Raw genomic sequence first — 15,749 nt, 5'->3', positions numbered from 1 at the left:
CTTTTGTATCCATAAAACCAACAATTAATATCATGTACACATAAGGGACTCAGTGGAGGCTTATAGGTGAACACCCAAAACAACAGTTATTATCCTGGATGTCCATGAACTTTCTTTAAAAATCATTTTTACCTTCCATCTTAGAATCAATACTGTGTATTGGTTCCAAGGTAGAAGAACAATAAAGTCTAGGTGATGGGGCTTAAGTGACTTACACAGTTACACAGCTAGGACGTATCTGAGGTCAAATTTGAACCCAATACCTCCCATCTAACTTATTTGTTCTTGCTCTCATTCAAAGAAATTCTTAACTTTTTTTTGTTCCATGGACCCCTTTTTGGCAGACTGGTGAAGCCTATAGACCCTTTCTCAAAGTAATGTTTTTTAAAGACACAAAATTAAATACATGGAATTACAAAAGACAATCAATCATATTGAAATGTCCAAATATAAAACAAAATTCATAGACTCAGGTATTTAAAAACACCCACTTTAAAGAAATCTTCAGGAAAATTGCATATCAGAGGGAGTTGAATATATTAGACTTCTAATATGTCAGAAAGCTATAGAAGGGCAAAGGGTGGGAATATACATTGGATAGGACATTTTTATGGACCGGTAGGAAAAAAAAGAAATTTCTGAATATTATTTGGAAAGTAAATCCCCAGAAAGTCTGGACCAGATTTTCAGAGGACCTGTTAGAGTCCAAGATCTGCTCCCTTAAGGATTTGTATGACACTTAGCAAGTCTTCAAACTCTTCTCCATTTTGCTCATTCATAAAATGAGGATCATAATATCTTCCTTACATCCTCAATGCAGTAATATTTCTGAATATAGGTTCAATCATATAATTTAGGAAAACTCATGTGGACATTTGTTATTGCATGGAAATAGTAAAAAAAATGCCTAAAGATGCTTTGACAACTGCAGGGAGCTATTATAAAGCGAGGGAATGTACTTTTTGTTTTTTGTTTGTTTATTTCTTTTTTAACAAATCCATGAGGTGGGGAGGCTTCAGACTTGTATTTGTCTCAAAAGAATCAAAGATATTCTTTCCTTTTCCATATAGTTTGATGACACTGGCACATATCAGGTCATTCCAGTTCGACCCTCTCAGTTTTCTCATCCAATAGAAAGACTTCGCCGATGCACACTTTGCTATGGTAAGACCAATGAAAAAATATTACCATCTTGAAATTTTAAAGCTTCTAGCTGAATCATGGGACCTGGCTCTAGAGGGAATTGTATTTTGATTTATAGATTATATACTGGGTAAGAATTTGATCCTCACAAGGTTTTGCCTGGCACAGAATTGCAGAGAAGGGAATTTCCCCCTCTTCCCCTCCCCAGCCCAATTGCTATCAGAAAAAATGAGCTTTTTAAAGGTGGGAGAAGCCTTCTAATCAATGCACTGACCAGCCACAATTCCAGAGGATCCATGACCAAGCCTGCTACCCACCTCCTGACCGAGGACTCAGGTCACAAATTGAGACAAATACAACCAACTGTGGGAATTTTTCCCCCCTTGACTATGCATATTTGTTACAAAACATTTCTTTTTTTTTAATTGTGGAGGAGGTAGAAAGGAGAAAACTTTGGTCAGCATTCAGCTGTTTGTTGTGTCCAACTTTTCATGACCCTGGTTAGAATTTTCTTGGCAAAGATACTAGAGAAGTTTGTCATTTCCTTTCCCAGTTCATTTTAGAGATGAGGAAATGGAGGCAAACGGGGTTAAAGTGACTTGCCCAGGGTCACAAAAGTAGTAAGTGTCCAAAGCCAGATTTGAACTCATAAAGATGAAATTTCCAGATCCCAGGCCCAGCATTCTATCCAATGTGCCACCTAATAGCTCCAAGGAGAAAAGTAGATTTTGTTAATGGTGGGGAAAAGTCTGTTGTAAGCTCCATGAAGGAGAGGATGAGATAAGATAAGACAAGATTATGTTTCAACTGAACTTTGTATCTCCAGCCCCCAACCCTTAGCACCTAGTAAGATAATATATATACAAGATATATTCTTAACATGTGTTTGTTCCATTTGGGGCTAGGGGGCAAAGATACATTAAATTTCTTAAATTTTTGTTTTTTGATGAACAAAAAGGAGGAAAACACTTTATTTTTTTCAATTGGCAAAGGGGAGAAATGGATGTTTTAAATGGAAAAAATGGAATTAATTTTTTTTACTTTTAAACATTATTTTATTTGGTCACTTTCAAACATTATTCATGGAAACAAAAATCATTTTCATTCCCCCCCCCCCACCATCCCTCCCATAGCTGATGCGCGATTCCACTGGGCATCATGTGTGTCCTTGATCCGAAACCATTTCCATGTTGTTGGTATTTGCATTAGGGTGTTCATTTAGAGTCTCTCCTTAATCATATCCCCTCAACCCCTGTAGTCAAGCAGTTGCCTTTTCTCTGTGTTTTTACTCCCACAGTTTGTCCTCTGCTTGTGGATAATGGTTTTTCTCTTAGATCCCTGCAGATTTTTCAGGGACATTGCATTGACACTAATGGAGAAGTCCATTAAGTTCAATTGTACCACAGTGTATCAATCTCTGTGTACAATGTTCTCCTGGTTCTGCTCCTCTCGCTCTGCATCACTTCCTGGAGGTTGTTCCAGTCTCCATGGAACTCCTCCACTTTATTATTCCTTTTAGCACAATAGTACTCCATCACCAACATATACCACAACTTGTTCAGCCATTCCCCAATTGAAGGGCATCCCCTCATTTTCCAATTTTTGGCCACCACAAAGAGTGCAGCTATGAATATTCTTGTACAAATCTTTTTCCTTATTATCTCTTTGGGGTACAAGCCCAGCAGTGGTATGGCTGGATCAAAGGGCAGACAGTCTTTTATCGCCCTTTGGGCATAGTTCCAAATTGCCCTCCAGAATGGTTGGATCAGTTCACAACTCCACCAGCAATGAATTAATGTCCTGACTTTGCCACATCCCCATCATCATTCATTACTTTCCTTTGCTGTCATGTTAGCCAGTCAGAGTTGTTTTGATTTGTATCACTCTGATTATAAGAGATTTAGAACACTTTTCATGTGCTTATTAATAGTTTTGATTTCTTCATCTGAGAACTGCCTGTTCATGTCCCTTGCCCATTTTTCAATTGGAGAATGGCTTGATTTTTTGTACAATTGATTTAGCTCTTTATAAATTTGAGTAATTAAACTTTTGTCAGAGGTTTTTGTTATAGAAGATTTTTTCCCAGTTTGTTGTTTCCCTTCTGATTTTAGTTATATTGGTTTTGTTTGTACAAAAGCTTTTTAATTTGATGTAATCAAAATTATGGATTTTATATTTTGTGTCTCTTTCTAAGTTTTCCTTGGTTTTAAACTCTTTCCCTCCCCAAAGGTCTGACATATATACTATTCCATGTTAACATAATTTACTTATAGTTTCCTTCTTTATGTTCAAGTCATTCACCTATTCTGAGTTTATCTTGGTGTAGGGTGTGAGGTGTTGATCCAGACCTAGTCTCTCCCACACTGTTTTCCAGTTTTCCCAGCAGTTTTTGTCAAATAGTGGATTTTTGTCCCAAAAGCTGGGGTCTTTGGGTTTGTCATAGACTGTCTTTCTGATGTCATTTATCCCAAGCCTATTCCACTGGTTTTCCTTTCTGTCTCTTATCCACTACCAAATGGTTTTGATGACCACTGCTTTATACTATAGTTTGAGATCTGGGACTGCAAGGCCACCTTCCTTTGTATTTTTTTCATCATTTCCCTAGATATCCTTGATCCTTTGTCCTTCCAAATGAACTTTGTTATGTTTTTTTTCTAATTCAGTAAAAAAAAAATTTGGAAGTTCCATGGGTATGGCACTAAATAGATCGATAAGTTTGGGTAGGATGTTCATTTCTATTACACTGGCTTATCCTACCCATGAGCAGTTAATGTTTTTCCAATTGCTCAAGTCTAGTTTTAGTTGTGTGAAGAGTGTTTTGGAGTTGTCTTCATATAGTTCCTGTGTTTGTCTCGGGAGATAGATTCCTAGGTATTTTATTTTGTCTAAGGTGATTTTGAATGGGATTTCTCTTTCTAATTCTTGCTGCTGAGATGTGTTGGAAATGTGTAGGATTGCTGATGACTTATATGGGTTTATTTTGTATCCTGCAACTTTGCTAAAGTTGTTGATTATTTCAATTAGCTTTTTGGTTGAATCTCTAGGATTCTTTAAGTAGACCATCATGTCATCTGCAAAGAGTGATAACTTGGTCTCCTCCTTGCCTATTTTGATGCCTTCAATTCCTTTATCTTCTCTAATTGCTACTGCTAGTGTTTCTAATACAATGTCAAATAGTAGAGGTGATAATGGGCATCCTTGTTTCACTCCTGATCTCATTGGGAATGCATCTAATTTATCCCCATTGCAGATGATGTTTGCTGATGGTTTTAGATATATACGTTTATCATTTTTAGGAAAGACCCTTCTATTCCTATACTTTCTAGTGTTTTTAATCAGAATGGGTGTTGTATTTTATCAAAGACTTTTTCTGGGTCTATTAAAATAATCGTGTGATTTTTGTCGGTTTGCTTGTTGATATGGTCAATTATGTGGATGGTTTTCCTAATATTGAACCAGCCCTGCATCCCTGGTATAAATCCTACTTGATCATAGTGAATGACACTCCTAATCACTTGCTGGAGTCTTTTTGCTAGTGTCCTATTTAGGATTTTTGCATCTATCTATCTATCTATCTACCCATCCATCTACCTACATATCTATCTTTCTATTTATCCACTCACTCACCCATCCATCTATCCATCTATGTATGTATCCATTCATCCATCCATCCAACCCCATCCATATTCCTACCTACATATCTATCTAATTACTTTCCTATCGTCCATCAATTATTCATTATCTATAAACTATCTTTCCTTCAATTATCTAGCATCTATCAATTATCTATTTATAACTTATTGATCTGTCATCTATAAATCTATCATCTTTCTTACACTCCATCTCTCATTTCTATCAAGTATCTCTTCTGTGTGTATTTATGTGTGTACTTGTCGTGCCCTGTTCGGGCAGCTCTCCAGTTTCTGACCCTCACCTGACACCCAGCTCTCACTTGTGGCTCTTAGTAGCTGCTAGCATGTGGCAGTGGCCACACCCTGGGCAATGGCTTTGACAGGCCAGCTAAACCTTGTGAGGGTTGCCATCAGGTCGTAGACCCCTGGTGAACCAAGGCTTTGCTCACCCAGCATGTGAAGACTGCTTTGGCTGAATAGACAGAAGAAACCAATAAGAAGGTTCAAAGGCTGAGATGGCGAAGCAGCAAAGCACTGTGGAGTGCTTAGGGCATGTTGGAGCACAAAGGACAACACGGCCATCCAATGCAGCTGAGAAAGTCTTCAGGTGTAATGATTTTTTGTGCCACTGGACCCAGGCTTCCAACACCGAGAGAGTGGGACTGTCTCTGTGCAACAACTTTTCCACTTAAATCTTTCAAGCACAAGTGTCTTTGTGCACACTCATCTATACACAATAGATGAAAATGCACAAATCGTCATCCTCGGTTACCGAGAGACTACTACTATACTATACTATCTGTATTCATTAGGGAGAATGGTCTATAGTTTTCTTTCTCTGATTTTGACCTGCCTGGATTTGGAATCAGTACCATGTTTGTGTCATAAAAGGAATTTGGTAGAACTCCCTCTTTGCTTATTATGTCAAATAGTTTATATAGTATTGGGATAAGCTGTTCTTTGAATGTTTGATAGAATTCACTTGTGAATCCATCAGGCCCTGGGGTTTTTTTTTCTTAGGGAGTTCTTTGATGGTCTGTTGGATTTCTTTTTCTGATCTGGGATTATTTAAGAATTCTATTTCTTCTTCTGTTAGTCTAGGTAATATATATATTTGCAAATATTCATCCATATCACCTAGATTGGTATATTTATTGCCATATAATTGGGCAAAGTAGTTTTTAATGATTACCTTAATTTCCTCTTCGTTGGAGGTGCAAAGAAAAGCAAATTAACAGCATCAAAGATGGTAATCTTTGATGCTGTTAATTTGCTTTTCTTCTTTCCTTTTTTAAATTAGATTGACCAGTACTTTGTCTATTTTGTTTGTTTTCTCAATGCACCAGTTTCTAGTCTTATTTATTAGTTCAATAGTTCTATTACTTTTGATTTTTATTAATTTCTCCCTTAGTTTTTAGGATATCTAGTTTGGTTTTCTTCTAGGGGTTTTTAATTTGTTCAATTTCAAGTTTTTTTATTTGAATTTCCAATTTATTGATCTCTGCCCTCCCTAATTTGTTAATATATGCACTCAGGGATATGAATTTTCCTCTGAGTACTGCTTTGGCTGCATCCCATAGGGTTTGAAAGGATGTCTCACCATTGTCATTTTCCTCAATGAAATTATTAATTGTTTCTATGATTTGTTCTCTAACTGATTTTTGAGTATCATATTTAATTTTCAATTAATTTTTGATTTGGCTCTCTATGTACCCTTACTGATCAATATTTTTATTGGCTTATGATCTGAAAAGGCTGCATTTATTATTTCTGCTTTTCTGCATTTGTATGCCATGTTTCTGTGACCTAGTGTATAATCTATTTTTGTGAATTTGCCATGTGGTGCTGAGAAGAAGGTGTATTCCTTTTTGTTCCTATTTATTTTTCTTCATATGTCTTTGTCTATTAACTCTCATTTTTCTAAGATTTCATTCACTTCTTTTACCTCTTTTTAATTTATTTATTTATATGATTTATCTACATTTGATAGTTTTTGGTTCAGATCTCCCACTAATATGGTTTTACTGTCTATTTCCTCCTTCAATTTTCCTAGTTTCTCCATTAGAAATTTGGGTGCTATTATCATTTGGTGCATACATGTTGATTAGTGATATTTCCTCCTTGTCTATAGTCCCTTTTAACAAAATATATTTACCTTTCCTATCCTTTTTAATCAGGTCTATTTTTGCTTTGGCTTTGTGAGATATCATGATTGCCACTCCTGCCTTCTTTCTGTCAGTTGAGGCCCAAAAGGTCTTACTTCATCCTTTAATTCTGACCTTATGAGTATCTACCCACCTCATGTGTGTTTCTTGAACAAAACATATAGTAGGGTTTTGTGTTCTAATCCATTCTGCTCTTTGTCTACATTTTATGGGTGAGTTCATCCCATTCATGCTCAAAGTTATGATTGTCACTTGTGGATTCCCTGGCATTTTGATATCCTCCCCTAATTCTGATCTTTCTTCTTTAGCTAAAACCTTTTAAGCCAGTGATTTACTTTAAATCAGTCTCCCTAGTCCCCTCCCTAGATATGTTTCCCTTTCTAGCCACTCCCTTTTTGTTCCCTTCCCCTCCCCTTATTGGTGTTCCTTTATATATAAATTGTCTTTTTCTGGCTTCTTGTAAGATTTTTTCTTTTGTTTGGAAGCTTTGGAATTTGGCAATTACATTCCTGGGAGTTGTCTTTTGGGGAGTTAGTGTAGAGGGTGTTCTGTGAACTCTTTCAATGCATATTTTGCCCCCTTGTTCTAGAATCACTGGGCAGTTTTCTTTGATGATATCATGTATTATGATATCAAGATTACTGTTTATTTCTGGCTTTTCTGGTAGACCAATGACTCTCATATTGTCTCTCCTTCCTCTGTTTTCCAGGTCTGTCACCTTGTCAGTGAGATATTTTATGTTATATTCTAATTCTTTAGTCTTTTGACTTTGCTTTATTAATTCTTGCTCTTTTGCAACATCATTGTCTTCTAGTTGCCTGATTCTGACCTTTAAAGACTGGTTTTCCTTTTCACCTACCATGTGCCAGATGCTATACTAACCATTGCCATGTTATCTCTCCTATACTTTCTTTAACTTTTACAGATATCCTACTTAAGTCTGTAAGCTATGCTCAAAACTCATGTAGCCTATAATTTTGATGGACACCTCTATTGGTATAAAGGGGGGATAATGAGAGGACAGGGGTATGAGAAAAGTAGAATATGATATAAAATTTTCTACATACTTTAAGTACTATGTAAATAAATATCAGCTATTGTGATTAATATTTTAAAACCTAAGATTTTGAGTTGTAGATTTTGTTGTTAGATTGGAACTCAAGGACTTCAAAAACAGATCAGTTAACTCAGACTTCCAACTTTCTCAGGTGGCTATTACACTATGTAAGTGATGAGTGGTTTTCTTTATTTGCAGATAAATGCTTTCCAAATGTTTGTGCAGAAGAGCAAATAGACCAAGTACATTCATACGTGGATGCCATTTTCCTTCTGGATAGCTCCCGGCATGTGAGAGGAGATGAGTTTGAGCAAATGAAAGCTTTCCTGAGCTCAGTCCTTGACAACTTTGACATTTCTGCAGACCCTGAGCAATCTGATGTGGGTGATCGGTTGGCTTTGCTAAGTTACTCTCCAAGGGATTTCTCCATAAGAAGGACAAGCACCCCTGTGAAGAAAGAGTTTGACTTTACCACCTATTCTAGCAAAGCTCTAATGAGGAGGCATATCCATAATTCCCTTAAGCAACTTCATGGAGAAGCCTATGTTGGCCATGCCTTGCAATGGACAACAAATATGGTCTTCTCCAATACATTCCACTCAAGGAAAAACAAAGTTATCTTTGTTATAACTGCTGGAGAAAATAATGAAAATAAGGATGTCTTAAGGAAAATATCCCTGAGGGCCAAATGCCAAGGGTACGTCATATTTGTGATTTCTCTGGGATCTACACGAGAAGAAATAGAAGATGTAGCCAGTCTCCCTCTGGAACATCACTTGATTCAACTTGGCAGAGTTCACAAACCCAATTTGGACTATGCTGTGCGGTTCATTAAGCCTTTTGTATATTCAGTCAGACGTAAGTACCCAAATTCCATTTCTTTGCTTTTAAAGAAAAGGATATGTTCATTGGCAATAGTGGTCATATAACCAATAATGCCACTATGCACAGAAAAGTGGGTTTCTATTATTGTAATCAACAAAACTTGAGTTCAAGTTGTGCCTCTGATACATGGGAGTTTTGTGACTTTAAGTAAGTCATTTAACCTTTAGTATCTTGGGCAATGTTGCAGTTTGGGGGGGGGTTATAGCAAATCTGAATTGGTAGAAGCTTGTTTCCTGAGAGTTCCATAGTTCAATGAAATTGAAGAGACAGGTCACAAAATATCAATGAAGGGAGGAAACGTTGGGAGGGAGAATATCTCCTATTTCTATTCTAATCCAAGAACATCACACAAATTAAGTTAAATCAAATCAGTAAGCATTTATTGAGCATTTATTGTATGCTAGGCATTTTCCCAAGTACTAGGAATATAAAGAAAGTAAAAGCAGTTGCTTAAATATTGTCTGAATAGTCTATAGTTCCATCATGTTTTGTACATATTTATTCTTTATAATGTTTTGTGCATAATTTACTGTTTAAGCAATTTGTTTTCTGTGAGAATTTTTACATGACATCTAATTCAGAACATCATCCAAGTCTGCTTTGTTTCCAATCACATTTTTCAAAATTAAAACAAAAAAAGAAAGGCAAAAATAGTCCTTGCTTTAAAGGAGCTCACACTCCAATGGAAAAAGCAATATGCAAACAACTATTTACAAAGATCATGATAAGGAGATAATCTCAGAGGGAAGATGCTTGCATTAAAGAGGACCAGGAAAAGTTTCTCCCAGAACATAGAATTTTACCTGAGCCTTGAAGGAAGCCAGGGAAACCAAGAACTAGAGATGAGAAAAGAGGGTGTTCCAGAAATGGGAGACAATCACTGAAAATGTTTGATGTCGAATTGGAATGTCTTATAGGAGACACAAGGATGTGAATGCCATTGGATCAAAAAATACAGTGAGGAAAGTAAGATATAAGGAAATTGAAAAGGTAGGCAAGAAAGTACCTCTAAAGGACTTTAAAAAACAAATAGAGGATTTTGTATTTTTTTTCCTAGAGAGAGCTCCTGGAGTCTGTAAGATGCCTGAAGAGGTAAAATGTGTCCTAGTATATCTATGGTCCACTGACCATGTAGTTCTTGTTAAGGATGTATGCCAGTAAGCAGGGCTTTTAACAATAATTCTGATTAGTTGATAGAATAATCAGTAACACCTAGGCTTTGTCACTCTACAGAAACTAAGGTGGATTAAGGATTTGGATTATATTTTCTGTAGATGATCCCTTTCTAGCTCTTCTAGATATCTGGTAGAAAATGGCTTTGAGATGATTTAGGGTCCTTGACATAAAGCACACACTACCCTAGTTTATAAAAAAATTTTTTTGAGTTGAAATTTTCCCACAATAATCCTTTAGACGATACTGGGTTGGAATCATTATATAGGTACCCTATAGCCCAGAGCTCCTCTTCCAAAGCAACCCTAAGCATTCAAGGAGAAGTCTATAGAGTGTTCAGGGTAGAGTAGCACCTCTAGTGAGAGGGCTTGCTGAGCCCTTTTCAGGGTTGCTCATCCTTCTTTGGTGACCATTTCTCACCCTACTCTCACCTGTGGCTCCAAGAAGCTGTAGCATGTTCAGCAGCCACACACTGGTAAAACTGTCTCAGCAGTCAGGCAAAACCAGAGTGAGGGTAATCAACTAGCTTCAGACCCATCTATGAGTTAGGAAGATGTTTATCTAATGAATATGAAGATTTCCCCTGATGGAATAGGCGGAGGAGAACAATTTATTCCAACAGCCATGAAGGGGGCTGAAGCAGTCACTGTGGAGCATTTAGAGCTTAGTCAGATATCGAAGACATCGAGGTCATCCAACTACATCATGGGCCATCACCAGTCATCCTGACTTTTGTCTTGCCACTGGACTTGGATGACTGGAAGAGATAATGAAGTTGATGACTTTGTGCAATTTTGCCTCACTTAAATCCAATCACCATGATGTCATTGGTCCTCTTCAAAAACACAGAATGAACAATATTCAAGGATGTAGTCAATCTTGCTTTTCATAGTGCAAGAATAGCATTCAGCATCCCACTGCTTCTTAATTGATCTCTGTTACAAGGAGAATCCAGATAGTAGCTAGGTTCTCCTTTGGAGATACTAAGTTGTAGGACAATGGAGATATTCTAAGTAAGTTTCAATGAGAAACTCAGTATTTCAATGTCAAAATGCCTTTTTACAGTAGCTGTGTAAACTAATGATCAAAGGCAATAACTCTAGCAAAAGAGTAATCATCAAATTGTTGCCATATCTAGATGTAATCTCATGAAATTATTTTCAAGTCAATAGCCTTCACATTAAATACGGCTGAAACACTTGATATGGCCCATTTTCCAATGTAATTAAAATATGCTTTAATCAGCATAGATCAAAGACCCTAAATAAATATTCATTATATATACTTTTATAAGTGATAGATCTAAGTACCTTAGCTCAGATGCTCTTATTCTTCAAACAGTATCATTGGAAAGAATATAATTCAGCTTTATAAAATCACTTTCACGTTTAAAGGTCTGATCTAACTATATTTTAACTTTTTTAATAGGAGGATTCAATAAATACCCCCCTGCAGGATTGGAGACACAGTGTAGACTCATTTCTTCAGAACCATCATTTTTTCTAAATAGGAATAAAATGTGAGTTGGGAAACTCAGATTTTTTTTGAGGGGGGAAGTTATTGATTATGTATGGATGCATATGTAAATTGTTGTTGATTAATAGATTGTAAAGTCAAACAAAAGAGCTTAAGTAAGACATCTTCCTGAGTTGACATCAGATTTCATTTTTATAGCAAAATCTATATTCCCATTGTGTCTTTAGCTTTAGAGTTTGAATGTTTTTTGAGCTTTATTATTTTGTATTCCAACCCATTCTTTCTGCTTCTAAATGTAATGAGAGAAAGCCATTCTAATTTTTAAAACCTGTGTATTCTTAGTTGAATTGAAGGAGGGTGTTGATATATTTGATTTTCTGATATGTGTGCAAGGTCATTATGCAGCTCCAATAGAATTAAGCAGATATACTATTCTGTGACTATTTCAGCCTCTCTGGGGCTTCTCCAGCTGGAAATCCCCAAGATTGTTCCCTCTCAGCTCTGTCTCTGTCAACCTGGAATTGACACATTTTCAAATTTCAAGAGCCTTCTCAGGGAACTGTCCAGCAGTAAACAGCTTCTGAAGGAAAAACACAGTATTGATGCTCAATACCAACCTGAGATTTTTGGGCAGTTTCATTCTAGAAAATCTCTTGATAAACTGAATCCCATCTGCTATATATGGCCATCAAAGTCAATCAGAGAACAGCACAATTCAGTAAATAGGATTTTACCTAGATAATCTTGAACTAAATTTCTTTGGCATTTACATTTCAAAATTCTATTAGAGCTTGTTTTTTATCCTCTGATAAAGTAACTCATTGGTCATAGGTAAATAAGGGGCAAAGCATTGGATCTGTGATTTTAGTGATGAGGAATCTCCCCCTACCAATATAGATTGACACCTCTCCACAACTTATAGTCTTAAAGAATTCCCCAGAAGGTTGAGAGTTTAAGTAACTTGCTTATGGTTACACAACATATTATATGTCAAAGGCAAAACTTGAACCCACGTCTTCCTGGACTTAAAACTAGATTTCTATCTACTAAATCATGTTGCTTGTGGGTGAATAAATAAGTGCATAGAATATATTTATTATTTTCCCCTTTTAAAAAAAGACTAGGGGTCTCTATTTCTCCTAGCCTACAAGTATAAGGACTTCTCACGAATCCAGTCCCACTACTGATCACAATAGCATATAGCTATGACATGCTCAATTTCCCACCTGGCAGCTTTCCCCCAATTCAGGCAACTTCTTTCTCCTTCTTCCTCCCTCCACAATGGAGCCTCATTATATTAATTCCAAAGTTAGTGTGAACACCCAATCAGCATAACTCAATGCAGCCAAGAACTCTTGAGGTCAAGAGATCTTCCAGGTCCATCCTTCTTGGTACTAGTTTTATAGATGTATACCACTGTATCTGATGATAATTATGATTTTTAGATGCACTTTGAAAAAGATTAACAACAAATAAGGCAGTATTTTATGGTGGAAATAGCACTGAATTTGAGTCCAAAGATCCAAGTTTAGGTCCTAATTACTGCTTCCTCATCTATAAGTTTGGACAAAGATAAGTGTAAGAGCCCTTTCATCTCTAAAATTCTGTGACTCTGTGACTTCTCAGGCACAACCATGGAAAGGACTCAGTCTTCATAAGGTCTGCTCTCATTGAACTCATGACTTAACTTGATCATTATGAAACCATTTAGTGTTTTCTGTGCCCAGGACCTCAGACATCTTTCAGCACAAACTGGCACACTATGCTCCCCCAGGAATATAAACAATGTAGAAGAATACCACCTCAGACACATAGAGAAAGCCTCTTGGAAATGTGTTCCCTTTCACTAATGATACAATGCTTCATTTCTCTGAAGTCATAATTCCCCTCTCTTCCACAGTCATCAGAGAATCAACTCTGTAGCACAAGTAGAATGGATCAACCTAAAAAATGACTTGCCAATGAGTTCTATTTTTTCTTTCTTCAATCTTCTTCCTGTAGGAAGCCCCAGGATGAGTGAGACTGTTATAGCTCTCAGAGATATTGCTATAGACTGTGATTGCCAACCACTGTTATAATTAAGTTGTCTGGGGTTAACTAGTGCGGTAATCCATCATTTGGTGAACAATTTACCATTAATTTATAAAAAGTGTATCCAAATTACTTTTCTCTTGAAATAATTAATAACTGTGGACCAGCACAAAACTCATCACCTTTCTCCCCAAATTCACAAGTCCCATCTACATTTACCTAAATCTTTCCTATTTTCTTGTTCTAGGTCTTCTGAATATGATATCACCTCTGGTGAAAACGCTTTGTTAAATGAAGAGGCAATGAATCTAGATCATTCCCCAGTTTTACTAGGAGATAATGAAAGTAAGGAGATGATCTATCTTCACAACCAAATGGTTACATCAAAGGAACTAAAAGTGACATATCCCAAAATGATGGGGACAGAAGAAATAACAACTCTTATTTCAGGTAAGAAAATGAAATATTCATTTGGAATTTTCTAAAAATATGTTCAACAACTGTCAAAAGTATTTACTATTTCAGACCCAGATTTCCAGTGTCAAGGAAATACAGGTTTTAGAGTAGCAGTGGAATAGATCCATTTTCAGAGGAAAACTTAGAATCCCAATTTCCTCTTTGCAAAATAATGAGTTTAGATTAAACTAAGTGATTTCTAAACTTCCTTCCAACTCTGACTTCTACAGTTATAAATTCAGTATTATAGGCTATATTCAGGATTGTAGCAAATACTGGCCTTCAGTGTATTCTGCATTCTTAGTATTTCTGGACTACTTGACTCTTTTAATATGAGAGACCCTCCCTACTAAAGTGACCACTGACACTAGCTCTGAGTTCCTTTCTTAGTTAGCCTCCTATCTAGCAATAATGATGATAACAACAACAACACTAGCTTTTATCAGAAGTCACAAGTTAGAGTGGCTGGGTGTCTTAGAAGAGAACATAGAGCAAAACTGGAGAAGATAAAGGAGTTGAAGAAGTCTTTCAAAGTTGTCTGTGGTCTATCCTTAGTGTATTCAGAGAATATATTTGATTATTAAAGATCAGAAAATCAAGTGAAGCAGTGGTTTAACATTTTGCTATATCAAAATAAAATGTTTTTATCTTCATATCACAAAAATTAACTCTCAGCAGAAAATTTTACCTTTGGAAGTATTCTTTCTGAAAAATCCACAAAAATTGTCCCAAAACACTTGTCCACATTATGAGCACTTTAAGCACCATTTCATAGGTATGAAGTATCTAAAAAGCATAAGGAACACAGATGACCATATAGGATATACCAGGAATACTCAAATGTCATGGAAAAGTTTTAGTGTTTTGGGCTTCCTTTTTTAAGTTTTTAAAGTTTAGTTATTAATTTTTTTGAAATTTAATTAAATTATATTTCTGTTCAACAAATGAAAATAATGTCCTTAATGATTAAGCATTCAATAAATGCTTACCTTAAACAACCCAAAACTTCCTGGGTGCTATACTGAGCTATAATAAGGAAAGTCATAGATTGCCTTCCATATACATCCCTTGGTATCTTCTCCTGGTGTACTTTCTTCTCCCATCCCCCAACTTACTGTTCATTACTCACATTCCCATTGGCAGTATCTGATGTTTTGCTTTTCTTTATCTTCTTGAAATACAAATTATTCTGGTGGCACAATGAATAGAATATTAAGTCTAGATTCAGGAACTCAAATTCAGCCTTAGACATTACCTATGTGGCCTTGGGCAACTCATTTTTCCCCATTTGCCTCAGTTACCCATCTGTCAAATGAGCTGGAGAAGGAAATGGCAAAACACTAGTATTTTTGCCAAGAAAACCCCAAATGGGGTCACAAAGAGATGGATACAACAACTGAAACAACTGAACAACTGAATAATCATAAAACTTAAAACCTTGGTAACCATATTGCATAATGGCTAAAATATGAGGGTTGGAATGAGAAATACCCAAGTCCCAATGTTACCACTTGCATGGAACATATCACTTCCCCCTACCTCTAAGCCCTACACAAAGTTCTAAAACCACATTGTTGGTGTGGCTTGTACCAAGGAGGCATTCCTTCACTGGAAAATGAATGCCTTTAAACTCCAAGACAGCAAAAGCTTGTCTTTGAAGATATAGCAATTCAGAATGGAAAAAACCCCGTGTCAATCATTTCTAACACAAGTTCTCTTGCTAATAATGAC

The 15,749-nt window shown here is 36.3% G+C and overlaps 1 protein-coding gene across 1 annotated transcript in view; it reads left to right on the top strand.

Annotated features, from left to right (window-relative positions):
• LOC100030416 (collagen alpha-5(VI) chain) overlaps positions 1-15,749 on the top strand; it is a 128,470-nt gene that overhangs the window by 94,117 nt on the left and 18,604 nt on the right. The window contains exons 34-37 of the mRNA XM_007505116.2: positions 1,071-1,164; positions 8,196-8,855; positions 11,484-11,574; positions 13,810-14,012. Of these exons, the coding sequence (XP_007505178.1) occupies positions 1,071-1,164; positions 8,196-8,855; positions 11,484-11,574; positions 13,810-14,012 (1,048 nt within the window). The remainder of the gene's footprint in view (positions 1-1,070; positions 1,165-8,195; positions 8,856-11,483; positions 11,575-13,809; positions 14,013-15,749) is intronic.

Source organism: Monodelphis domestica, chromosome 5 (genome assembly GCF_027887165.1).
Source record: "Monodelphis domestica isolate mMonDom1 chromosome 5, mMonDom1.pri, whole genome shotgun sequence".
Lineage (NCBI taxonomy): Eukaryota > Metazoa > Chordata > Mammalia > Didelphimorphia > Didelphidae > Monodelphis > Monodelphis domestica.
This window is presented reverse-complemented; position numbering and strand designations above follow the sequence as displayed.